At 39.3% G+C, this 26,448-nt stretch overlaps 1 protein-coding gene across 1 annotated transcript in view; it reads left to right on the top strand.

Annotated features, from left to right (window-relative positions):
• The window catches only part of C2CD2 (C2 calcium dependent domain containing 2), a 46,126-nt gene extending 24,285 nt beyond the window's left edge, over positions 1 to 21,841 (top strand). Inside the window, exons 11-14 of the mRNA XM_077342766.1 lie at positions 2,084 to 2,197; positions 3,323 to 3,450; positions 6,551 to 6,866; positions 17,002 to 21,841. Coding sequence (XP_077198881.1) covers positions 2,084 to 2,197; positions 3,323 to 3,450; positions 6,551 to 6,866; positions 17,002 to 17,228 — 785 coding nt within the window. The 3' untranslated portion in view covers positions 17,229 to 21,841. The remainder of the gene's footprint in view (positions 1 to 2,083; positions 2,198 to 3,322; positions 3,451 to 6,550; positions 6,867 to 17,001) is intronic.
• The last annotated feature ends 4,607 nt before the right edge of the window (positions 21,842 to 26,448 follow it).

Here is a 26,448-nt window from a genome sequence, read left to right as displayed (position 1 = left end):
GCGACGCAAACGCACATGCACGGAGCTGCCGCGCATGCGTGTTTGTGCCCCCTGCTGGTGAAAACGTGCATGCACGGCTATGCGCCTGCGCGTTACCGCCACCTGGTGACAAAAACGTGCATGCGCGGCAACTGCACGTGTGCGTTTACACACAGCTGCGGCGGCCGGGCCACCGGCTCTCTCCCACCCTCGGAGGCGGTCCCCGACCACAAGAAAGTTGGGGACCGCTAACCTAGATCATAATTTTGTAATTGTAGTATTTGTGCAGATGTTATTGCTGGGTGTCAGGACTTTAGCCTGGATGGGCATACATCAGCTGAGTCTTTGTTGATGGGCATCTCTGTGTTTTCAGTTATCTTTCTGTATTCATTGTGCCTTCAGAGATGTGGGGGAGCAATGTGGCACAACGTAGGTAGTCAATAGATCAGAGTGGGTTTCATACATCCACTGAGGGTTCTCCTTGTTGTACTCAGTTGAACATCAAGTTTGTGGACATGGGTTCTGTTGAGCCATACTGAAGCACCAAATTCCACAGTATTATACAACATCCCAAAAGCTGAGCATTTAAGTGTTGTTGCAGACACACCTCAAGTTGTTCTGTATAATTTTTGGAGAATGTAGTTTTGCATGTGAGTTACTCCTGCTTCATTGGTAAGGCCCTGTCCAGGGTAATGCCGAGATATTTAGGTGAATGGTTGTGAATAAGTCAGGAATAGACATTCAGTTCACAGTTCACAAGCTACTAAACTGGGAGGGATAGCAAACACAGCAGAAGACAGAATCAGGATACAGTATGATTTTGCTAGGCTTGAGAACTGGGCAAACTGAATAAAATGAAATTCAATAGGGACAAATGTAAAGTTCTACATTTAGGTAGGAAAAACCATATACACCAGTATAGGGTGGGGGAGACTTGCCTTGGCAGTAGTATTGCCAAAAGGATCTAGGAATCTTAGTAGAACATGAGTCAGCAGTGTGTAGGTGGGCCAGGACTGGAGTGATATGGTTCCAGTGACCAAATGGCTGCATTGTGCTGTACCAACTAAAGTTTCTGGATGCTTTCCAAGAGCAGCCTCACATGGAACACATTGCAGTAATCTAATCTAAATGTAAACAGGTCTTGTACCACAGTAACTAGATCTTTCTGTCCAGGTAAGGCTGCAACTGGCTAGCTAGTCAAAACTGGTATCAGGCATTCCTATCCACCACTATTTTCATTCAAGAGTAGTGCAACCACATCCCGAATCCTTGCACCTTAAATCCAAGGTCAGACCTTCTGCTTATCAATAGCACTTTTGTTCAAGGTTTTTACCACTTCTCTATAATCAGCTGGAAGCATAAAATAGGGCTAAATGTTATAACTCCAGATGACCTCACCCAGTGGTTTGCTGTGTATGTTAAAGAGCATAGGGGTAAGATGGAATCTTGTAGCACCTCAAAGGCCAAGTGGCAGAGTAGCTGACTTCCTGCACCATTTTGTGAAGCTTATCTTCCAGGTAGGACTAGAACCACCGAGTAGCATTTGTTCTCAATCCCAGGCTAGAAAGTCAGTCCAAAAGGTTACTATAATCAGTGGTATCAAAAACTGTTGAGGGGCTGAGGAGAATAAATTAAGTCACCCCCTCTGTTCTACAACATACTCCCAATCCTAAAGATACTGAAGGAGTTGCTTTTTTTCTCTCCCTTAATACAAAGAGGAGCTTCACTCATTATTCTGCTACTGAAGCAAGATTTAATTATGAGAAATATGTCTAGGTGAATACTCTACTCAAGGCTTTCCTCTCATAATAGAAAATGGCTGCTGCCTCGGGTTTGAAAGGGAAGAGGTGAAAGTTATGGAAAGAAATGAGCATTTTTTAAAAACACAATGGGTTCATTCTGGTGGGGGGCATGACTGGAAGGTTTATAGAGACAAACTTCATTTGTGCTTTGATAGCCATCAGATGTCTTCATCTGAGAGAACAATTGGCTGGTCAGGTTTTTTCCTTCTTGGGGAAGGAAGATTGACAGGTCTGGCCTATGAAATAAAGACAGTCCTAAAGTTAAAGGAAAATAGAGAATAGCTGTCAATCCTGCATTCTAGATTCACCAGCAAGAAGTCCTGCTAAAGTAAAAGTGATTGAAAAGGATTTGTCTATTCAAGCAATCCATTGTCGGAAAGCTTCAGTGAGCAAAGCTTTATCGTCCTCAGATACAGGTAAGCTGCTTCTTTTTTTTTGCTTTAGCTGTGCCTAGAACTTAATTAAACAACAGTTATTAAATGTTGATGATTGCAGCACAACAAACATTAAATGATATATGGATTACTTTTTTAGGCTATAAAGGGTGGGCTATAAAAATAAAGTTATTATTATTTCAGTGATGGGACACAGTGCAAGAAATCTTTTCCTAAATATCCATGTAGTGGCATGGTTTTGTGAAGAGTTAATACATCCTGAGAAAACACACAAAGGAATCCTGAGAAACACACAAAGGAAACCTTTTTATAATATGCTATCTCTTCACTTTTAAGATTTCTGTAAAAAAATTTTTTTTTTTAAAATCAGTGTTCCTTATGAGTGTTTAGATATCGAGAACAATCCTAATTAGATCTACTGGGAAAGATGTCCCATTTTATCCAGTGTAACATATTCCCAGGTAAGTGTGTTGCAGCCATAGTCTTTTAGGTGGAGCTGTAAGTATCTGTCCCCCAACTTTGGGTTACTCCTATGTTCTCTGCATGGGTTCAGCTCTCCCTCCCCCATGCATAGGCCATTATTGTCATAATAATCAACGCAGCATGTGTTGCTCTACTTAGAATGCTATCAAATTAGCAGGAGGCAACTGGTGAAAATAATTATCTGACAACACTGCAGCCCTCTTTAACACTTTTAAGAGCCAAGATTTGGGAAGCAGGGAGAATCTGCATTGCATATTTGTAATACCTGCAGTAATCTCTGGAATCTCCTAGCTACAAAGTCCTGGTTAAGAGGCTTTTGGAAAATGCCTGTGCCTCAACACACATTTTGGATTGCTTTTTGAGACTTGTTTTCTTGTTTGTTTACATTTTTATTAATCTGCTTGAGATTGTGAAAAGTTGGGAGAAAAACATTTTTAAAAACTCACCTATACAGTGCTCTATGTGCATTTAAAAAATGCTGACAAACAAATGAAGTCTGAACTCCTAAAACAGAGAGCTATTTCCATGGGTATAATTAATATTTTAAAGGTTAACACTGAAGAGCAAATTATTGGTTTTAGAAACAATGAGCTTTCTACTTAGATCAAAAACTTTCTGTTTTGACTTCGTTTCTAGTTATTCTCTTAAACACATTCATTTCAGAGTTGCTGGTGTTAAACGGCACAGATCCTGTAGCTGAAGTAGCCATTCGGCAGCTGAGTGAGTCTGCAAAGCAGAAACTCAAGTCTCCCAGGAAGAAAAGCACGATCATTATATCAGGGATTTCAAAAGTAAGATTAACATTAACATTCTCAGCTTCAAGGACTGTCCAACTTCATGTGAATTGTGTTATGAAAAAACGTTCATCTTATTTTTGAATGTTTTGTTTGTTTTGCTTATTTATTTTATTATATTTATATATCAATCTCCCTTCACAGCTCAGGGCAGTTTATAGAAAACTGAAATTGCAACTAAGCTCTATCTTCTAAACGCAGTCCTTATTTCTCAGATTAAGCCTTGATAAAAGGCTAGCACTCCATAGGAACATCAGAAATTCATGCTGGCTGGCTGTTAGAAGAAGCCTTCTCATTTAAAGTGGTATAAAGAGAAGAGTTAGTTTTTATCATTTACTCAAAAGGGAACAAAATTGACATTTTTATTAAAATGAGGGAACAGCCAGAAAAGAGTTATTCAATGTTCAATGTAAACCGCCCAGAGCTGTAAGGAATGGGCATTATAGCAATCAAAACAAATAAACAAATAAACAAATAAAATGTGAAAGAAGGGTACAGTACTCATCGAAAGGGTATGTACAATCAACCTACTGCATGGTTAACAATAAAATTCAAGGAAGCTATTAAAAGTAAAGAAATATAATTTTAAAAGTGGAAGGACTGTCCCAATGAATTGAACAGGAGAATAATCTGGATACTCTGAATGTTTATCAGACTTCTTTCCTCAAATTGTTGCTTGCCATTTTTTTTTTTTTGCCTTTCTGTTTCTAAAAACGTTACAGAAGTTTTCCATATAGTACTATTTCCATATTTTCTATACAGATATGGGAGTTGACAGTTATCATCACATTTTATAATAAAGTAACCAGTCTGTAATGAATGTTATAATAGGTGGTGATGCTGTCATAAATCCTTATATAAAAAGTATTTTATTTAAAAATCATATATAATATATAATCTAAATAAAGTAAAACAGCTTTTTAAAATCAGCATTTCATAATCATAATTATATTTGTTTGTCCATCAATTAATTAATTACTTAATTAATTAATGGCACTGCTCCCGACCTGTCAGCTAATGGCGGCTGACAAAATATGATGCAACAGATTTTTTAAAAATACAATAAAATACACAAAACCCTGCAATTCCCAAATCCCACAAAAAATTAAGACTCCCTACCCCTGCTTCCCTCAGTCTGCCAAGTCTCCAGGGATGATGGTACAAGTGGGAGACACTAGAGGACTCTTGAGGTCCCTTCTAACTCTATTATTCTATGACTCTATGAGGAGGGGCAAGATCTTCTGCCTGCCCGACCTTAACCAAGTGACTGGCGGAAGAGCCCTATCTTACAGGCCCTGTGGAACTGGGTTAACTGCAATATGGCCATTAGCTCTTCTGGTCAAGGCCGGGTAAACATCATGTAGGCCAGGGATCACCAGCCTATTTGAACCCATGGAATACAAAACCCTGCAGGGGATATAGGGAGATAGCAGTCCCTCAAATATACTGGACCCAGATCACGAATGGCCTTGAAGGTTATCCCCAGCAAAACATTTTATATCTCCCTTTAAAATTTAGATATAACAAGGAGGGGAGGGGGAGAGAAATAATTTTTAAAATGAGAATTGGGGAGAGGAAATGGAGAGGGGCAGAAAGGAAAATGGGAAACAAACAAAACAGATTGTATTATTTATATTAATATTGAAAAATAAAATTAAAAATATTTAAAAAAGGAAAAAAACAAATTGGAAAAATGAGGGGAATATTTAATTTAATGGCTCTTAAAAGTCTATATTACTCTGTTATACTTTACTGACAGAAGGCCAAGAAATAAAAAAGTAAAAACAGAGGGGGAGTCTTAGCAGCTATATTTTTGTTTTTCGGTATGCTGACTTTCTATGGTTCCCACTGTTTGAAGGGGGGAAAAACCAGTCCACGTGTAAATATAGAACAGAGTAATGTCTCCTTTGCTCTGGTTCCCCAAGTCATGGGAACACAAAAGAAACAGCATCTTGTATTTTATAATTATATCAATTAATAATTAATAATGAAAATAAGGCACAGTGGTGAGACAAGTTTCTATTATTACTAAGCATACAACAAAAAAAGACAGCTGACTAAAGATCCAACAATCTTGGAATGTCCTCTGTTACTACACAGGTACTGCCAGCTCACCTATCTTAGCCAGTGTGCCAGCAGGTCTCCAAGCAAAGTCATGTTCTGATCCCCTATACCAGACTGTCTTGGCCAGTGTCCACATGGGGCTCCACCCAATCACAAACGTGTGTTTCCCTTCCGTAGCTTATTATGCCAGGCCAGCCGGGACAAGGTAGCTTATGGCCTTATTTATGACCTTGAAAGTAGGCAGGCCTGCCAAGATATTGCCAAATTACACACAGCTGAAAGAATATTCCAAACACCTTCTGCTTAATGGAAGTAGCCAGTTAGAAGGAAAGGAAGTAACAGGCCAACAATCAAGCAGCAAGAAACACAGGTGATTAATTGGGGCATCATTACTGCAAGATCTTCACATGAAGACCAGAGTCTTCTCGTTATTTTTAAATCTGGAAATTATCAGAGATGGTATTCAGGTAGATAATATTACCTGCCTGTTGAATCTGACAAATTGCTCTGCTGTGTCACATCAGAGCTGGGGCTCTGATCCCTTCAAATAAACATCCCTCATCAGGCAAAAGAATGTGAGCAAAAGCAACCAATTGTTAGTCCACAAAGAAAATAAAAGATTTTAAAAAGCAGATAAAAATATGTGCAGCTAAATAACATTCATCCGGAAAGTAAGAATGCAGATTATTTCATCTGCTAATGTTTCTGCTCTGTTTTATGTTGAACTTTTCTTGAAAGAAATTGTTAAACTAATGAACTGTGCCCAATTTATCTCTGCATTATCATAAATCTTTTGTTAGTAAGTATATTTTGTACTTGAAAAAGTATTCACATTTATATTCCTCGAATAACAGCATCCCACTCCAACATTATGACATACAAAACAAATTTAATTTGAAAAGAACACTTGATCTGATAATTTGAAAAGAAAATTTGATTTTAGAGAAAAAGGTGAGTACAAATCATGTATACTTGAGTATGTTTTTCAGTTAGTTGTATGTTTACTATCTTTTATTTTTAAAAAATGTTCCAGACTAATTTATCTCAGGATTGTGAAGCTGCTCTCATGATGGACTATGCAGCAGCCATGGATGGTTCATATATACAGAATGACACTACTGCTCTGGAGGATTCTGTTGCACAATTCCCTCCCAATGAAGAACTGTCATTGTCTGCATCCCAAATACTACCTTCCCATGAAGATACCCAGGAAAACAGCCATGATGCCTGGACCTTAGATGACAGCAGCCAGCAATGGCATAGCAATGCACTACTAGACCATGACTGTGATAAAGTGTCTGAGAGCTCCATAAGCATCTCAGAAACTGGAACTGTGAAGAAATCCAAAGGTATAACAATTTTCCCTTTCATTAAACAGTTTTAGGACATCTTCTGATTAATATTGCAAACAAACATTAAAACCTTGAACTTCTCACTGTTCATTTTTGCCATGAGGGCAGCTTTCATACTTAGGACATTTCCCTATCTTCCCCCTCTCCATTTGTTCTGGCTTCATATTTTGGTTTATCCACTGTGTCTTGCATATGTTTTGTGCCTTTAGTTTTCACTTCCGGTTTACCGTTTTCCTCATTTTTAGCCACTTGTTTTGAGACCACTTCTGCTCTGGTTTTCGGAAAGGTTTTTTTCTTCTTTTTTTTAAGTTGGCTTTTTCTTTGTGCATGTTTTTCTTGGTTTTCATTGTCCCACCCCCCTCCAATAACCTGTTCAATTATTGAGCTGTGATGGTTAAGCCCACCATTTTTACTCCCCCCACCAAGAAAAGTGAGTTAATTTTCTCTTTTTAGAAAAGAACCTTAAAAATATCTGAATTCTCAGCTTTCTTTTTAAAAAGTTTACAGAAATACCCATATATAAGATCTTCATGTGTTGAAAACTTCATGTTCTTTCTGCTCTGTTCTTGGTAATTAATTTTGCACTATATCCTTAAGTGGTACGCTTGTAAGAACTGTTTTGGCAGGTAACTCCCTATAAAAGGACTTTGACGGAGTATTTGATTATGAACAAGATGGGGGCAATTCCACTCATCCACCCTTTTTGGTGCCTTGCTTTATAATGATAATTTAGTGTAAAACTTCCACATATTTGTGCATTTGGTTTAGTTGTGTTTATAAACACACTGATACTATAATCATGTTCTGATTTCTTACTGATGTAAAGAACAGGCTTTAGAAAATTCTGAATAATTGTACTTGAAGAGCTTTTTTATATATATAGGGACTGCTTCACACATTATTACAGAGCACACTGTTCATGCATATACTTGTGGCATACTGCATTATATGTGAAATTGGGTCATGATCTTTTGAAATTCTGTGTACTCCTTGTAGACACACAGCTGCCTGCTACTTGACATCAGCTCACCATAACAGGCATGGGACTGGCAAGAGAATATTTCGGAGAACAGAATGGCTCCTGCTGTTGAAAGATTCCTTTGTCAGAAGGGCACTTTAGATCCAAATCCATATATGTATGTAGTCTAAAAAAGATCTAGAGCGGTGGCACCGGGCCGCGGCTCCCTCTCCCCGCCCCCCCCCTGCAGTAAGAAACTTCCCAGACCGCAAGCTTGCGGCCCGGCAAGTTTCTTACTGTGGGAGGAGGGGGAGAGGGAAGCAGGGCCGCGCATGCACAATGCTAGTACAGTTTTTGGCCGCACATGACGCATGCCCGGCCGGGCAATCGCCCTCCCTGCTGCCGCCAGTCCGCAGCCTGTAAAAGGTTGCGGACCACTGATTTAGAGCACTTTCCCTCAAAATGATGTATGACATATGATCAGACCATTTTGTAGTGTGTGAAGCAGTCCAAAGAGCAGAACTATGTAGTGCAAGAGGACAGCCTGTCACTCTTTGAATGAAAATGATGCTTAATGTATGGTAAAGTTTGTTTTAAAAGGTTTGTCATTTTGATATATTAGTATATTACTATATATAATATGATAGCAATGTGAGTGGCTATTCAAATTTTCAAGTTAGTTTAGATTTCTCAATACTTTTGACAAACAAGCTTTAAAGTTAAATACACTTCAGATTCAAATCAGTTGTTACAAAGCTCAGTATATTTTTTCATTTGCGTGTTTGAGGTTTCATTGTTTTTACTTATTCCTATCTTTCTTACCCATTCTGTTTGTAAACTTAAGAGGACCACTATGCTATCCAGAATTAATTGCCTCCACAGTAAGTTATTTCTTTTTGTTTTTGAGAACCTGTAGCTTTACTGTGAGACACTTAATGTGACAATGAAAGCAGCTTTATTAACTTGCATCTGTATCTTTGAGAGTTTTTCCTTCCCTAAAGTTCTCTAGAGACAGATCTTAAAATAGGATGTTCATTTGAGATGGTTAAACTATACCCATTTGGTAAGGAAAAACTTAAGACGTCAGGCTGTATCTTAGACTCTAGTCTCCCAGTAGAAGTACTGTTTATATCGGCAGGAATATCCACCATCAGTGAACTGGAGTCATAAAACACGGTACCTGGCATGTGATTAGATCTTGGAAATTTTAATTTGCAAAAAGTTTCCATCTGAGGCCAAACTACATGCTGGGGAATCTCATTATGTGCTCTGCCGCAAACACAATTAGGGTGCTGTCTGAAGTGGCTGGGTGGTATGTATGTCTGTGCTGAAAAATCACTTCCCTGCTGTTGATCTCCTTTACCGTGCAGTTTACTTCCTAAAGTCTCTTTTCCCTTCCATTTCGGGTCCATCGTTTTAAAATTGTAATAGGCTTGGCTGTGTGAAAAATTCCTGTGGGGAGGGAAAGACAGTATGTGGAAAGGATCCAGGAACTCCTGCCTGCATGCCATTTTGCACCTTTTAACCACAGAACCCCTCCAAAAAGCAGAGTTACTAGTGTTGCATGTAATATATGAACTGGCAAATTGTCTGTTAATCTGGAGCCTCAGTCTACATAATTATATAGCATGAATCAGTAGGATCTAAGACTGTGCAACTGTGGCATGAATCAGAGATGTGTGCAAGCAGACGCTTCCTTCTGTCAACTAGTTAAGGAATGGCTCTGTGAATGTGATGAGAGGCACTAATGCATATGTAATGTTTTCTCTCGATGATGCACATTTTATATTTGGCTCCCAAGCAAGGAATATACATATATTGTTTCAGATTAAGAATACATGTACATATAAATTGTCATTCCTTCAGGACACACACAGCTGAGGGAATCAGGCTCTTGTTCATATTTGAAAGGGGGGAAACATATTGCATTTATAAGTAAGGGGCTCATACATGCACAAGTGTATTTTATTTCCTAATATTAAGTGACTCTGTAAAACATGAGCACTACACATATTAATAGGCCTTTTTCTTGCATGGCTTTTGTATGTCTTTAATTCCCAAGCAGTGCTTAATTTCTAGCAAGAGAAGTACTGGAATCTAAGTTCATCTAGATTCAATTTCTTGTATCCTATAAGGCTTTGAGTCCAAAATGATTTAGAATTCATTGGAAATGGGGAATTATTCTGTTAAAGCATTATTACTGGATTGTCTCCAGTACTGTATTGGTCACAGTCTGAACCCTAGATCTGATGACAAACTCTAAACTACACTTCAGTGGCTCAGGTTAAGCTCTGTTCTCATGGGAGACTATATCAATATTTCTTTTATTTTGGGTATAAGAAAGGTTTTTTGTAACTGTATAGTTTATTTATTTAAATTTGTAAACCACCCTCTCCACTCTCAGGTATGTTTTAAAATCAGATTTGGTTGACAATCTAGATCAAGTTTCATTGTAGGCTCCCCTTCTCTTTTTAGATTGACAAAGTCTTAGAGTGTTCCAAGGATAATGAAGACGAAGAATGGACAAAAACAAAATAATTTAGCTGGGAGCAGTCACATCTTAAAGATACATAGGGGTGACTCCCTCCTCCTGTGAACATGACACAACATGTAGAAAGGTTTGCAGCTTTCTTCAGTGTAGTGAAGGGGGCCGTACTTGAATGGGAAATTGCAGAAAATGAACCATCCACTGCACTTGCACAAGCTCCCACTCCATTTGTGCAAGTGTTCATGTAATAGGGGAAGAAATTTCTATTAATTTTCCTCTTCTTGTTTCAGGATCTCATATTTTATCCAAAACCTTCCCCCCAGGTATCCCTGACTCCTGGGGCTTTTCAGGGCACAATAGGGGTAGCAGAAAGAAGGAAAGTGTGACAGTGCTTTCTTCTGTGAACTGTGGTTTGTGAACTAGTATACATCCAGATCTAATAAACAGTTAAGTAAATAGTGATGGAACATGAGTTCCTGTTACTGTATTTGGGGCTTCCAGTGGACTGCCAGAATATAATACCTATTTCATTATCAATCAACAAGCATTATTAAAAGTTTATTGTACTGTTTTGAAAGCAGAAGAAAGTGTTCCAAAGAGCTAGTGTGATAATAATTGGGTTTTATACCCTGCTTTTCACTGCCTGAAGTGGCTTATAATCACCTTCCCTTCTCCCCACAACAGACACCCTGTGAGGTATGTGAGGCTGAGAGAGCTCTGACAGGACTGCTTGGTTAGAACAGCACTACCAGAGCTGTGGCAAGCCCAAGGTCATGCATCTGGCTGCATGTGGAGGAGGAGCAGGGAATCAAACCTGGCTCGGCAGATTAGAAGCCTCTGTTGGTAATTGTAGCCTGCACAAGTTGTTCCCATTGTTTTTTAATATAATCACTTTTCTTTTTCTTCGTTAGTTGGTATAGTTGATTTTTCAAATGGAAATATTCTGCAGGCATAAGCTGAGCACTGGATTCACTATAATCACGATAAATGGCACGGATTTGAGATTTTAATTTACAACATTCATCATCAAACCAGGAATTTAGGGTTCTTCTTTGGGTTATTTTCTGTGAGTTTGATTGGGGACTAAATAGCTGATGAATGCAAGTGATTATATTATTGTAATTTTTTATAACCTCAGAAGGATTATCATTGATGTTGGGTATGGAGTTAAATGCTGTTAGAGTACTGGCAGTAAATAGATGTTTGATCTTTTCAGCAGTGCTTTGTGACCATGAAATCCTACATAGGGTACCTTGGACATTTTCAGAGCCCATAATTGGTGGAGATGACCTTAGGGAAGAGGTCGCCTTGATGGTCAATATCGGTGGGAGGTGATCTCTATCAGTGCGGTCTCCAATACAAAATACCTCTAATTGGTCTTTCAAAGCAGGGGGAAACAATATATAGTCAATCACACTGCTACCCCTCCCAGAGGCAAATGTGAATTCCCCAGGATGATCTTGGGAGAACGAGCCATTTAGTATCAATCAGTCGAAATGTATGCAAAATTTGGCGAATGAAATTCCAGCATTATTTATATGAGAGTCTTTGGAATGCCTTGTATCAGAAAGACAATTGGGTAGGGGTTCTTCCGGGTCCAAGCCGAATGCCCTTGAAAGTGCAGAGCAATCTTTGCCTATCCTTGCATTGAAATCTCCTGCAAGCAATATTTCAATCAAGGGGAATTTTGCTTCAAGCTCAACAAATATTGTGAAGCGGCTCCCGTGGAAGTTTTGCTGGTCCAGGCAAGGAGGGAAATTAGCATTAATTATTATTAAAGCTATGTTGGAAAATTTTAGGAAGAAGGCCTGAGCAATGGGATTACAAACAGATAGAGCAGTGAGTTCTATGCTTGCCTGTTGGGAGCATAAGAGGGTTAATCCCTGCTCTGTAGCACCCCTTGGACTTGTAAGCTAATACTGAATGGGATTCATATCCCTCTAAGCTAATTTCATAATGTGACCATGTCTCCTATAATAAAACCACATCAAAACCTTTGATAAAACACATGAAATCTAGATTGTTCACCTTACTTTTCCAACCAGCAATATTCCAGGAGAGGATATTGATTGCTGGGAGAGAGGGGTCCTTTAAGAGTCAATCCGTTTCAATTAGCTGCTCAAGAGATTTGTTAGGGTCAAAGAAAACACTGCCCTCAACCATTACATCATGCTAGTTAGTGTGTCAAATTAGATCTCGGAGACCGTGGATTGAACCAGCCCTCTGACATAGAAGCAGGTGTGGCCTTGATCCAGTCACACACTTAGCCTAACCAGTTTGCCAGGTTCTGTGCTCCCCCACATGCAACCAGCTGGGTGACTTTGGGCTCGCCATGGCACTGATAAAACTGTTCTGACCGGGCAGTGATATCAGTGCTCTCTCAGCCCCACCCACCCCACAGGGTGTCTGTTTTGGGGAGAGGAATGGGAAGGCGACTGTAAGCCGCTTTGAGCCTCCTTCGGGTAGGGAAAAGCGGCATATAAGAACCAACTCTTCTTCTTCAACTCTTCTAACCTACCTCAGCAGGTTGCTGTGAGGATCAAATAGAAGAGGGGAATGGGGGAAGTAACTTTGTGTCTACATTGGAGAAAAAGACAGGTACAGATGAAAAAAGGAAGTTGACGTTAAGAATCACGTCAGTCAAGGCTTCAATTGCCATCTGGATGCTTTGAGACTAGATTAGCCACCTATGACAGATATGAAGCTTTCATGAAAGATATCATGCCTGGAATATTAATCAACATTTGCAGTTAAACGATTGCTTTCTTGAGTGGAGGGAGAAGTGACAACTGTAAGAGAGCTGGACTGGGCATAGGGTATGTTATGAAGGGAGGAACAAAATCATGCCTAACAAGAACAAGGTATTGTAAATGCAAAAATGATTTATTTCATTAGCAATTATTGTGTTCTTATGTTTGCATACCTGTCAGCCCTTTTGTATAAAGTGATAAGGAAATATTTTGATGAGTAGAAAATGCCATATCACCAATAGCATTGTCATTCTCCCTTTTCTTTGTTGCTTTTTAGATAATAAAAACCAAAAATGCTATTTCCAGGAACTAATACCAAATGTATTTTGGCTATTATTGCTAGGTATTAGTGCTGTTAGCAAGCAGAATGTCACTGTTTGCTGGCCTCAGGAACAGTTCTTAAAACAAAGCATCACAGTCACGTTCCTCTCTTTTGTAACTTTTACAGGTATTTGGCCCAGTCCTAAATTGGTTCATTTAATAATAAATCCCACTGAGTTCACTGGAGCTTACTTCCTGGTTTATATCATATGACTATGATTGCAACTCTAAAACACCAGAGGCACAATCCCTTCAAAACTATATTAATTCCCTTTTGATTTCAGTAGGATAAGCTGAAGACCATGCTTACCTCTTCCAGTTGACCTCTAAAGTGCTTAACTCTGATCAACTATGTTGGCTATTCTAAACAGATTGCAATTAAATGTTTTCTTTTTTTTTAATATATACAAGTTTTTTTATTTTCATAAAGATAGAAATATAGGATGCAATACGAGTTATTAATACAAAGAACAGTAAAATATAAAATATAATCATCATTTGAAAATGTACGACCCCACATTAACTACACAATGATATAAACTTTTGCCCAAAGCTGAGTCTAAGAGCCATCCACATTTCCACTACATTTTAAAAAAAGGCCTATTTAGATATACAAAAGAGAAGTTGTTAATAATCAACCTACTTGAGAGATCGTAGACCTCACGTTAACTGCTTAATACAATCTAAGAGCTATCCTGACAGAAATTTCTAGGTTTAAGTTAGATGCTTAACATTAAACATTTCTTGTAGAACAGTATGAGTTTTGGCCCTGTATCAATACTCTAATGAAAGGAAAAGAAAGTAGGGCTTTGCCTTAAAGATATACAAAAAAAAAAAACAATTACAAGCGGATTTCATAGCTTCTCCTTATCCTTAATACAGATACATCTACAAAACAATTTATACTTGACCCATTCTAAGAGCCATCCTGACAGGTATATTTTCAGATTTAAGTTGAGAGCTTAACATTAAACGTTTTCTACAGATCAATGTGAGCTTTGGCCCTATAACAATACACTAAAAAAGAAAAAAGAAAAAATAAGGAGGGAAAACCCTGTTTTATATTTCCAACACTAACAATTATATTACCTATATGCCTACAAAAGAAAAGAAACAAGAGAGAAGAAAACACTGCGTCCCCTTTTTCATAAAAATAGAAATATAGAATATAGTATGTTATTAATACACAGAATAGTGAGTTTCCAGGTTTAGATTAAATGCTTAGCATTAAACATAGAACAATGTGAGCTTTCGGTCTTCTTAAGGGGGTCTCATCTCGAGGCTTGCTACATCTTGTCGTTCCCGTAGACTTATATTCTGTCCCATTCGCCTTTGGCGTAGAAAGTGCAGTTGTACTCTTTCCCGCAGAATATACATCAATAAATCTTGAGGCCGTTGCACCTCCAGGACTCCAGTATCAATACAATTTTTTTCTCAAAGAGCTCCTTTAAATCGGTTACTTTAACTACAGATCCATATATCTTTTGATTGATTTTTGTACACTGTTGCTTTGAGATGGCTGTATGACTTTTTAAAAAGGGTGTCCTTATCTGGGCTGCTGAACTCCGACATCCCTTTTCTGTCTCCAGAATTTCAGATTTCTCTTCTACTGTTGGTTTTCCACCTTGTTTAGAGCTGTCATCAGCCACTGCTATTGATCCATCATTCCTGTTGGATACTTCTTCCTTGCCATCTTGGATCTCCTTGAAGATATTTTTGACCAATCCTTCTGTAAATGCTTTGAAATCTTGGGTTTGTTTCTCTATTAGATGAGCCAATCTTTTTAACATAGACATGTTTTTGACTTAAAAAACAACAGCCTGCCTCAAACAATTTTACAAGTGGCCAGTAGAGGACCTCTGTTTTATCCTCTAACGTTCCGGCACAGGCATGTGACGTATTGAAGTCAGTAAGGCAGATATTCTCATGCTGGAACAGAGTTCTCATGAGATCTTCCCATTCACAGCTCTTATCACTTATCTCCGAAAACCAAAACAATTGCAGTGAGAGCTTTTGCCAATTAATTTGAGTTGATTTAAGTCCTTCTTCTGCTTAGTTAGGAGAATTAGCCTGCCTCATAACAAGGTGGATTCGGGCAGAGCAGAGTAAGAGGAGGGAGGAGACAAAGGGCTTTGATGCTGGAGAAAAAGAAACGAGAGATACTTGCACTAAATGATGTTTTGGAACTCAGCCGATGTCCTCCCCTCAGTTCACAACGTTCATTTGCAGTAAATCGTCGTGTAGGGTTGAAGCAGATGCTTTAATATTAAAGAGAGCAAAGAAAGTCCGAGATAAAATATGGCAGTCGTCCTCTGGACTTGGAACGCTGACAGCCTATAATCCAGGAAGATATACTCCCTAAAGGATTGGAGACGGCCCCAAGAACTTCCTGGGTAGAAAGGTGAGGTGGGGTTTGCGTACCCCTCCTCTTTTCTGCCAATTGCTTGCGCGATTGACCCCTGTCAGGCTTCAGAGATAGCAGAGCAGATGCCCTGCAACCCTCTCAGAACAACATCTTAGCCGGAAGTCCCGCAATTAAATGTTTTCTAATCTAGAGTTTCTCTCATCAAAACAGGAGAATTCCTACTTTTTTCTTCAGTGTCCTGTCTATATGAATTGTTATCATTTGTTCAAGATGGGAGACCTTTTTTGTTTGCACAGAATTGAACTTGGATGAAATAATTTAAAGTGTGTTATTTTGTCTTTAAAATTAATATACCGTTTACTGTGAATTATGCTTCTATGTAAACTGTTCCACATAAATCCTTTCTCCATTTTCAGGACTTCTGCTATGCTTTACAACTAAGTAGATATTTCAACATACATTCACACATTAAATGGTATAGCAAATTGCTGTTGGAATATTGCAGTTGACTAGCTCTTGAGCAATTAATTATAGTGGCTAAAAGAGAGCTGTGGTCTACAATCCCCAATAATTATTTTAGCCATGATGCTGACATACATTTACTCTTCTAGGAAAGTCATAGGAAAAAGGTGCTGTCTCAACTGTGCTTTTGCTACATTCAGTAATCCACAGCTTTGATTTGTTATACTGGTTACTGAAAATATATATGCAAAGCACTTCTGAACAGTTTGATGATGTTTGGTCTTGTTGGTTAAAACTTTGGGTTGAGACAGAAAGTATTGGGAGACCCATGACTGGATCCTCCTGGCATCTTTTAAAGGTCAGTCTTAGCCACACATTACTCTGATGCGAAGAGGAGAGATTTATCCCAGGTTTTCCACACTGTTGCAGCCTTTCATTTCCTTTACAAAGGAAGGGGTGGTTTCAGTTTACAAAACATACAGGGATACAGGTGCTAGACCTCTGTTCTCCCTCCCCACATGGGCCTCAATCTGAATTTGAACTACTTGGGCCTATATTTAAGCTTAATATCTGAAATCTGTTACCTCCATCCCATCTGCTTTTATCCTTAAATACTTGACCCTTTTATTTCTGCTTCTGTATTAAATCTGTTTCTTAAAATGAAATGAGATTGTACTTCGCTTAGGAAATATTCCTATTTAAGTTTTAAAAACAAAGGTGACCCACCAGGAGAAATTGCTGTTTTTCACCCAAAATACCTTATTACTTTTTCATCTTCACTGCTGCAGGTGGAATTTTTAAAAAGGGTGCAAGATTGTTTTTCCTCCAACGGCACCATCAGAAAGACCCAGGCATGAGCCAATCACATAATGACCTCATCTACCTACAACAGCCGACGTCCGATGGTAATCGAAGAAAGGGAGGAACCCTAACACGTATCCTGAACAAGAAAATTCTCTCTAAAAGCAAGAGCAAAAACAAACTGAATGGCACGTCAGTTGAACCATACGCATAATATCTAGTATATGCCATTTATGTGATCAGCTGTTTACAGATATATAAACAAACTCTTATGTGCTTAATGAGATTCACTAATACTGTGGTACATAGAAGAGGCTGCAAAACAAAGCAGAGAAATGTAATGTGGAAGAAGGCTTATGGCTATTTTAAGTTGTGTATGCTAAGGCCCAAATTGAAGAAATTTGAAACAAAATTACTTTAATTCAAATCATATTTAGAAATTAAGTTTTCAAAAAGGTGTGTTTTTTTGTTACAGAACATAAACCTGACTGAGCATAACAGCAGAGATGATATAGTGCAGTGGTCCCCAACCTTTTCATCACCGGGGACCACTCAACGCTTGACAATTTTACTGAGGCCCGGTGTGTGTGTGGGGTACTTTACTCCTCTACTCTCAACCACTGCCCTAACGCTCTCTGACTCTGGTCGCTATGGTAATGTTTAAACATCCCTTCAAAATAAGATACAGACACGCCACAACAATGAACATAAGGAACATTTTATTTTCATGGAAATTTTAACTCATGACAATGACAAATCAATGGGAACCCTGAGCTTGTTTCGCTGCAACGAGATAGTCCCATCTGGGAGTGATGGGAGGCAATGACACCCAAAGTGTGTTGTAAGCGGCCGGGGGGGGGGGATGAAGTAAAGGGCCGGGGGGGGGGAGGTGTCCTTCGCGGCCCACCTCCAATTACTCAACGGACCACATGTGGTCCGCCGCCCACAGGTTGGGGATCGCTAATATATTGAGTGAGTGTTGGCAGGAGCTAATAATGTATCACGGTTATTTTTATTAAGAATATAAATATAAATTTTTAACAGGGTAACAGTTGAGACAAAAATGGTGAATAAATGAATTCTGATCCAGATAATATGAACTTGGAAATGCATTAAAATATTTATAGAAGGAGAGATTAAAGGCTGAATTGGGCAGCCTGCTGTTGAAATGGCTTATCCAGTGTAAATAGATTTGCCTCTAATGTATAGTACCCAAACCTACTGGTAACTTGAGCAACTACTTCTGCTAAACCTAATTTAATATTTTGTGCATATACCATAACCCTTTTAGAAGATTGCTTTAAGTCTATGTGCTCACAAAATATTTGACATTTCATGTTCTATGAGATGGAGAAATTATACTGAAAAACACAGCAATTTACCTTGAACAGCCTGCAAGTAATTAGACAACTGTATCCTGTCATGTTTTTTATCCCTAGTTTTGTTATAATAGTGCATGAGCAGTCTTTCTTCCTCAGACTCTTTTTCATCAATGTGAAGGCTTAAATACTCTATTTCAAGGAATGTATATGTAAGTTTTGAGATGTCAGCAGCTCAAACACCAATGGGGGGTTATGCTTCACACGTTACTGCCTGAAGTCAGGAACATAATATATATCCCTTGTACACATTAGTAGACAGATTCCTTATTGAAATGGTCATCCTTAGAACACTTTGTTGGAACCATTCTAGCTTCATTGAGAATTTAGAGTGCTGTATTTACTCTCCTGACAATCCTGAATATAACATGACCCCCTTAATTATTACGCAAAATTACTGTAGGTAAGCGTAACATATGCAAATAAAAGATGACCCCCCTATTTTTATGGCATACTGGGGAAAAAGTCTAGTCTTACATAAAATTTTATGTTTTATCCTATTGTAATCCATCCCAAGTTTTATAGGGCAGAACATAAATGTAACAACAAGATTTGAGCAAATGGTATTACTTTTACTCAGGAAAAAGAAATACCAAGAAATACTCTTTCCAAGAAAGAGTTGATTGGTATAAAAGATATTGCTCTTGTTAAAATTCAGTGGTGATTAGAATAAGTTATGATGGTGGTATTTTAGATGCCAGTTTTTCATGCTCAGTATACACAATGAAGTAATTGGTTCTGATATGCTGAACAAGATCTAGCTTTTCTTATGAGCGCTTCTTAGAGACAGACTATTAAAGAATAATAAATTAGTCAATATTTCACGTGTAATAGAAGCACCATGATTGTGATCCTAGGCATTTTTACTGAGATGTAATGCTTATTGTGGACTTACTTCTGTGTCAGTTTAGGATAAGGTTACAAATACATTGGCTTTTTCCTCCCCCTGTAGCTTGGTAACAGTTTCAGTTAGCTCAGATGCAAAACTGTATTTAAAATAATTTGCTGCTGTGCCTCTCATAAATACTTGAAGACACTGAAAGCTACTACTGAAAGTCTTAACCTGTACCACTGGATTTTAAGAAAAAATACCAAAGGCCTCAGATATTTTGCTTTAAAAACTTTTTAAAAACACATGGAACATGTAGCATCATATTGGAATGGAATAATTTTAATAGTAGTATGAGTAGAACATTTCTGTCTGAAGCAGGATGACCTTCCAAAAGGCTAATTTCTGTACATTTAAAAGTGTCAGTAGTAATGACACAGTGGGTATGCTGATTAATGCCTCTGTTCAAGTCCTTCTGGGAAAAACAGATGATATGAAAGGGTTAGATCTTCCAAAAAAATTTCTCCCAAACCTTCCCATTTCAGTTTAAAATCCCAAGTATTTCCTGCTGACAGGTTTAAAAGAAAAACAACTGAGGATGTATTTATATGAGCTAAAATGTTTTTCCACAATATTAACTGAATGGTGAAAAATGTTGTCTAATGATACATGCTGTTTCTTTCCATTAAGACTTACCTATACTTTTCAGCTCAGAAAGTTGTGCAGCCATTACTTCAGATGCTCAGCAACAAAATATTTTTGTTAACAGTAGCACATTTTGTTGCTCAGGTGTTCGGAGATAACTTTGCAACTAATTCCATTTTGTTATTTGAAATGACACTCCTTTTTCATGACCACTTCCATTGCCTATTTCTATAGTAAACTGTGGGAGACTGTATTTGTGTCTGTGCTAAATATGTATTTCAGCATTTAAAGTGAAGTGAACCAATAGGAGTATGGCTGTGAACATTTATCTGATTTCATGTCACCAAGAGTAAAAATTGAGTTTCATCTGTTGACAGAGTTTAAATATGCAAAAGAACTGAGCACTGGCTACTTAAAGAATAAATAGTTTTATTGAGAATTGAAGTAACTTTGCAGAGAGAGAGAGAGTCCTAGCAGTCTAACTGTTCTTCTGAAAGCAAACAGGGAGGAAGTGTGCTTGAAGGATCAGGAAGTCTCCTAGGCCCATTACGCACAGGCCATAATGCCTGCGTTGGTGGCAGCAGCGCTTCAAGGAAAATCCCCGATAATGCTCGCTGCCGCCGCCAGTGCAGGTGCCTCCTGGCCCAGGGCTACAGAAGGCCTGCGTTAAGCAAACGTGGGATCTTCCGTAGCTTCCTGGGTAAGCTGGGGCTGCGGGGGGCCGGCGCTGTGCATAATCACCAGCACCAGGCCTGTTGGCCCACCCACCCTTGACCCTGCAGGCTTATGGAGCTATAGAGCTCGCAGGGGCGACACCCTGGCCTCACCAGTGTGTGTGGAGGGGGCCTGGCCCCTCCCCACCTCCACTGCTTAATTACACATCTCCAATGCCCCCTCTAGGATATTCTTCATATATGCTGTTGAATCACGCTGACTCCTGATCTTGCATATTCCAACAGCATCATACAGTGACAACACTCACTCATTTTGATTTTTCTAAACTTTCTGTATTGCTTGCAATAACTTTCTGGGAAAAATAATTTGTTGCACTGTGGGAGGTTTTCATGACAACCCCCCCCCCCCCAATTAAAATTGCTGACTTAGCATAAATTATTTCCGTAAGAAGGTGAGCTCTGACCAGACTTGCTGCCAGATTTTCTTTGAAGATCAGCAGAACTTGGTTGTAATGGTATATGTGCAGGACTGTTACCCGAATCCCCAATACGCTATAGGACTCTGGCTTTGAAACTGTCATGCAGAGTATCTTCACATTAGCAAACGCCATGAGTTTGTCAGCATTTCCTCTGGCAATGGCCAAGCACTTGAGGATGGTAATACTGGAAACTTGCTGAACTGTAATACAAGTATCCACTACTGCATTATTTATATATGATGATGATTTATTTCAAGAGAGGTAACTTCGTTAGTCAGCTGGAACCCATATCTCAAATAAGCTTTTGTGAAACAGCCTATTTCATCAAATGGACTCGGCTAGGGTCAGGCATTTGAAACTATAATGGGGAGAAACAAGTTACAGACTATTATGTGACTGCTGCAACATTTGTGCATGTTTTAAAAGTATATTTTGTATCGAGTACAAATACAGTCAACAAATTTGCTTACCTTTTAACATGACATCAGGTTTAAGTGTTTTTCAGTGCCCATCCAATTAGGTATGTTCTTATAGCTGAGAGCAAACAATGGCAGCCTTCATCCACTTGAATTTTCTCAGTCTTTTGATATGTTGATAAGGATACTTTTCGATCTTGCAAAACCCCCCAATTATTTGGGTTGCAATTTGTTAAGGTATTACTATAAAATGATTGTAATGTATGCAGAGAGCCATCTCTCACATGAAATGTATAATGCTAAGAAAACACATGGAATAAAATAGCAATGCAAAATAGAATGTTAACCTAGCCTTATGATATTTTTCAATATGCAAATAAAAACTCAAAATTAATGTTTACCAGATCTTCAGTTTGTGTGTTGTTCTTTTAAATAAAGCCACCCTCAAAAGGAGTTTCTCAAAATAGGAATGCATTGCCAAGTAAATCTGCCATAAAACTGTTCTCATCCATGCCATTGAGACTCAGCAAAATAATTGCTGCAATTAAACAAACCATAAGAATCAGGATGAAGAATAAGACAGAGGAGCAAGTTGTTGTTGTTGTTAGGTGCAAAGTCGTGTCCGACCCATCGTGACCCCATGGACAATGATCCTCCAAGCCTTCCTGTCCTCTACCATTCCCCAGGGTCCATTTAAGTTTGCACCTACTGCTTCAGTGACTCCATCCAGCCACCTCATTCTCTGTCGTCCCCTTCTTCTTTTGCCCTCAAGAGCTCCCAGCATTAGGCTCTTCTCCAGGGAGTCCTTCCTTCTCATGAGGTGGCCAAAGTATTTGAGTTTCATCTTCAGGATCTGGCCTTCTAAGGAGCAGGCAGGGCTGATCTCCTCAAGGACTGACCAGTTGGTTCACCTTGCAGTCCAAGGGACTCGCAAGAGTCTTCTCCAGCACCAGAGTTCAAAAGCCTCAATTCTTTGACGCTTGGCCTTCCTTATGGTCCACCTTTCACAGCCATACATTGCTACTGGGAAGACCGTAGCCTTGACTAGACACACTTTTGTTGGCAGGGTGATGTCTCTGCTTTTTAGGATGCTGTCTAGATTTGCCATAGCCTTCCTCCCCAGGAGCAAGTGACTTTTCATTTCTTTGCTGCAGTCCCCATCTGCAGTGATCTTGGAGCCCAGGAAAATAAAATCTCTCACTACCTCCATTTCTTCCCTATCTATTTGCCAGGAATTGAGAGGACCAGAGGCCATGATCTTTGTTTTCTTGATGTTGAGTTTAAAGCCAACTTTTGCACTCTCCTCCTTCACCCACATCAACAGGCTCTTTAGTTCCTCTTCACTTTCTGCCATTAGAGTGGTATCATCTGCATATCTGAGGTTGTTGATATTTCTCCCTGCAATCTTGATCCCAATTTGTGACTCATCTAACCCTGCCTTTCCGCATACAAGTTAAATAGGCAAGGTGACAGTATACAGCCTTGTTGAACTCCTTTCTCAATTTTGAACCAATCAGTGATTCCATGTCTGGTTCTCACTGTTGCTTGACCTGCATATAGGTTTCTCAAGATACAGATAAGATGCTCTGGTATTCCCATCTCTTTAAGAACTTGCCACAATTTGTTGTGCTCCACACAATCAAAGGTTTTAGCATAGTCAATGAAACAGATGTTTTTCTGTTACTTCCTAGCTTTCTCCATGATCCAGCGTATATTGGCAATTTGATCTCTAGTTCCTCTGCCTCTTCGAAATCCTGCCTGTAATTCTGGAAGTTCTCGGTCCACATATTGCTGGAGCCTAGCTTGTAGGATTTTGAGCATAGCTTTGCTAGCATGAGAAATGAGTGCAATGGTGCGGTAGTTTGAACATTCTTTGGCATTGCCCTTCTTTGGGATTGGAATGTAAACTGACCTTTTCCAATCCTGTGGAATCGCTGCCTTGTCGTGGCAAGGGAGCTTGTGTAGCTCAGTGAAGCTATGAGCTATGCCGTGCAGGGCCACCCATGACAGACAGATCATAGCAGAGAGCTCTGACAAAAGGTGATCCACTGGAGAAGGAAATGGCAAACCACTCCAGTATCTTTGCCATGAAAACTCTATGGACAGAGGAACAAGTGGCAGTTTCTAATTGTAAGACTTTGAAGTCTTCCCACTTTTGTCAGTGTTACTTCCCATATTCTCCTAGTTGATCACCAAGGTGCAGGAGTCCTAATTAGATTTGGAGACTTTAAACAAATGGAAATATGGGGGGGGGGAGTACTTTCTTTTAAACTGAATGTTATATAATGGAGACCACAAATTTGGACAATGTAGCATATATATGAAATTTAGAAACATGAATGTCTTCATTTTCTACAAACATGTTTGTGAATATACCGAATATGTGAGAACTGCTTGCCTTGTGCTATATTAGCGGATGTATCTTCATGTTTGCCATCCCAAAATAGAAAAGGTTTGTAGTAAGCAGAAATGTTTTTGGATAGACTTATACACAAACTAGTAATTCATTTGGGTATTGAGTTAAAACTTAAACAATTTTTTTTAGTCTTATATAATAGTAGACACAATTAGTCTTGTTTAAACAAAGAATGTATCTTTAGGAAAATGCTCTATAAATCTTCAGCTACACATGAATTACCTTTACCTTTAATGCTGTCAATGGTCTTACATGAAAACCATCAAGCTACACACCTTGCTTTATACTGTCATTCTAAGAGCGATAACGATAACATTTTGGGTTGTTTTTTGTTATTTCCCCAGAATAGCCCCAGCATTCACCTGTTTAGCTGAAGCTCCCATACTTGTTTGTTGCAACTGGGCTAAGTAAACTAAGATCAGAGCGCACATTACACGAGATATTTCAAATTAGGTGTGCTGGAGCTCCTCAAACCTTGGTCAGAGCCACAGTTCAGAGAGAGAGAGAGAGACTTAGCCCTTTCTTCCAGTTCCTCACTCTCCAACTCAAGGGCACTAATAGTTCAAAGAGATGGCTTTTGGGGAAGGAAGAGAACAAGAGCAAAACACTCTCCCCCTACCTCAAAAAGAGGAGTGTTCTGATAGAGTTCACAGGGATTGGTGCAATATTCAGTTCCCCAAATTCCATACAATCTGGCCATTGCTCCATGGGAACAACCACTGGGCTTACTGAATAAAGAACTGGACATGGGTGAGGGGCTGCCAGAGGGTCTAGGATCACAGTGGCATTTGTAAAAAGTGGTAACGTGGGTGAACAAGCAAGCCAAATAGTTTGCACTAAGATGGTAGCAGAGACTTAATTGATGCATTACAGACACTCAAGAACTATATTTCGGAAATTAAAACAAAGAATTCTCACACTTTTATTAAACTCTTCCATGCCAAAATGCCTTCGGAACACCATGGAATTGGCCAGAACGGGCATTAAATGAACAATAGTTCTACAAAGAAACCAATGGAATGCATTATAGACACTCAAAAGCAATATTTAAAAATGGAATAGCTGAAATTTCACTCTTTTATTTGCAGCTCTGGTTTGAGAAATTCCTAAAGATATGGGGATGAGTTTGGGGACCATGAAGTTTTTGAAGGTGAGGGACCTTAGCAGAGTATATCCATCCTCTAAAACTGGCATTCTCCAGGGAAATTAATTCCTGTCATCTAGAGATCAGAAGAAATTTATGGGTATATCCAGCTACCACCTAGTAGTTGGCCATCCTACTAATTAATCCTTTTCCAGCAAAGGAAATTTGGCATGGCATAAAAGACAGTTTGAGCCTTCACACCACACAGAAAATCAAACTGAAATTGGAAGTTTTCTAACAAAACACCTTCAGGGCACAAATGGTATTCTAACCGAAGATTCCAAAGGGTACAGGAAGACAATGAGGATTCAGAAAGCCAAGTTAGACAAAGAGAGTCATCCCATTCTTCAAGATAACATATACAAAATTAGAACAAAAAGGTGTGACATTTTACCCTTTTCATTTCTAAAAGATCTGTAATGCATCCCACTGTTTTTTGTGGTACTATCATTTGCTTAATGCCCATTCCAGTGTGTTCTGAAGGCATTTTGCTGGGAAAAGGTCAATAAAAATGTGAGAGTTGTGTGTTTTTTTCATGCCCAATCCAGCCTGTTCCAAAAGAGTACATAAAAGCATGAGCTTTCTGCATTCTCATTTCTAATATTTTAACATTTTATTGTATATTTTAAAATATTATATGCCCCCACAAGCGGTGACCACAGGAGCGGCAGCATGGAAGTCTATAGTATAATAAATCAAATAAAAATAATATCTTGTTATCGAGTGTCCATAACACACTCCACTGGTTTTTGCAGAAAAATTGTTTTTTATGGGTGTTTCTGAGGCATTGTGGCCTGAAAAGGGTTAATAAAAGTGCCAGCGTTTTTTTTTCTAAAATGTCCTCGAGTGTCTGTAATGAATCCCAGGTTTAATTTGTTTTTTGGTTCAGGGATGTTCCGGACTTCTTTTGGCCTGGAAAAGATTAATAAAAGCGCCAGAGTTGCGCAAATATTATTCCCAGGTTTTGTTTTTCCTTCCCCGGCACTATTGCTTGTCTCATGCCCGTTCCGGGGCATTCAGGAGGCAGGGAAGGGGAACCAGATGCGCGAGAGCTCCACAGTTCCCCGTCTCGAGCATTGTTCTCCCACGCCTGCAATGCCTTCCACGCTTCTTGGCAGGCAGTAGGGTTTGTTTCCTGCTCGTTCCGTCTTGTACCGTTTCCTAGTGACACTTGCGCCAACTTTCCGGAACGTCCAAGTCAGCTGCAAGAGGGTGGAAGCTGAAGCGCTCCGTTTTAGGCCCACTCCGAGGCACTCGCTACAAACGGGGAACCAGAACAGAGAGAATTCCCGTGGTGGCCGCAGCTCTGCAGGAACGATCCTGATGCCAGAACGGCAGCGACGCCAGGCATGGCAGTCCGGGCCTTACCACATCCACCTCCCCCCCCCCCCGGCTTTCCTGTACCTTCAGAGCCACATGAACTACGATTCCCAAGTTGCATTGCGGAACCCC

The sequence above is a fragment of the Paroedura picta genome, chromosome 6, assembly GCF_049243985.1.
Source record: "Paroedura picta isolate Pp20150507F chromosome 6, Ppicta_v3.0, whole genome shotgun sequence".
Lineage (NCBI taxonomy): Eukaryota > Metazoa > Chordata > Lepidosauria > Squamata > Gekkonidae > Paroedura > Paroedura picta.
The sequence above is the reverse complement of the archived record's forward strand: the minus strand, read 5'-3'. Positions and strand labels throughout refer to the sequence as shown.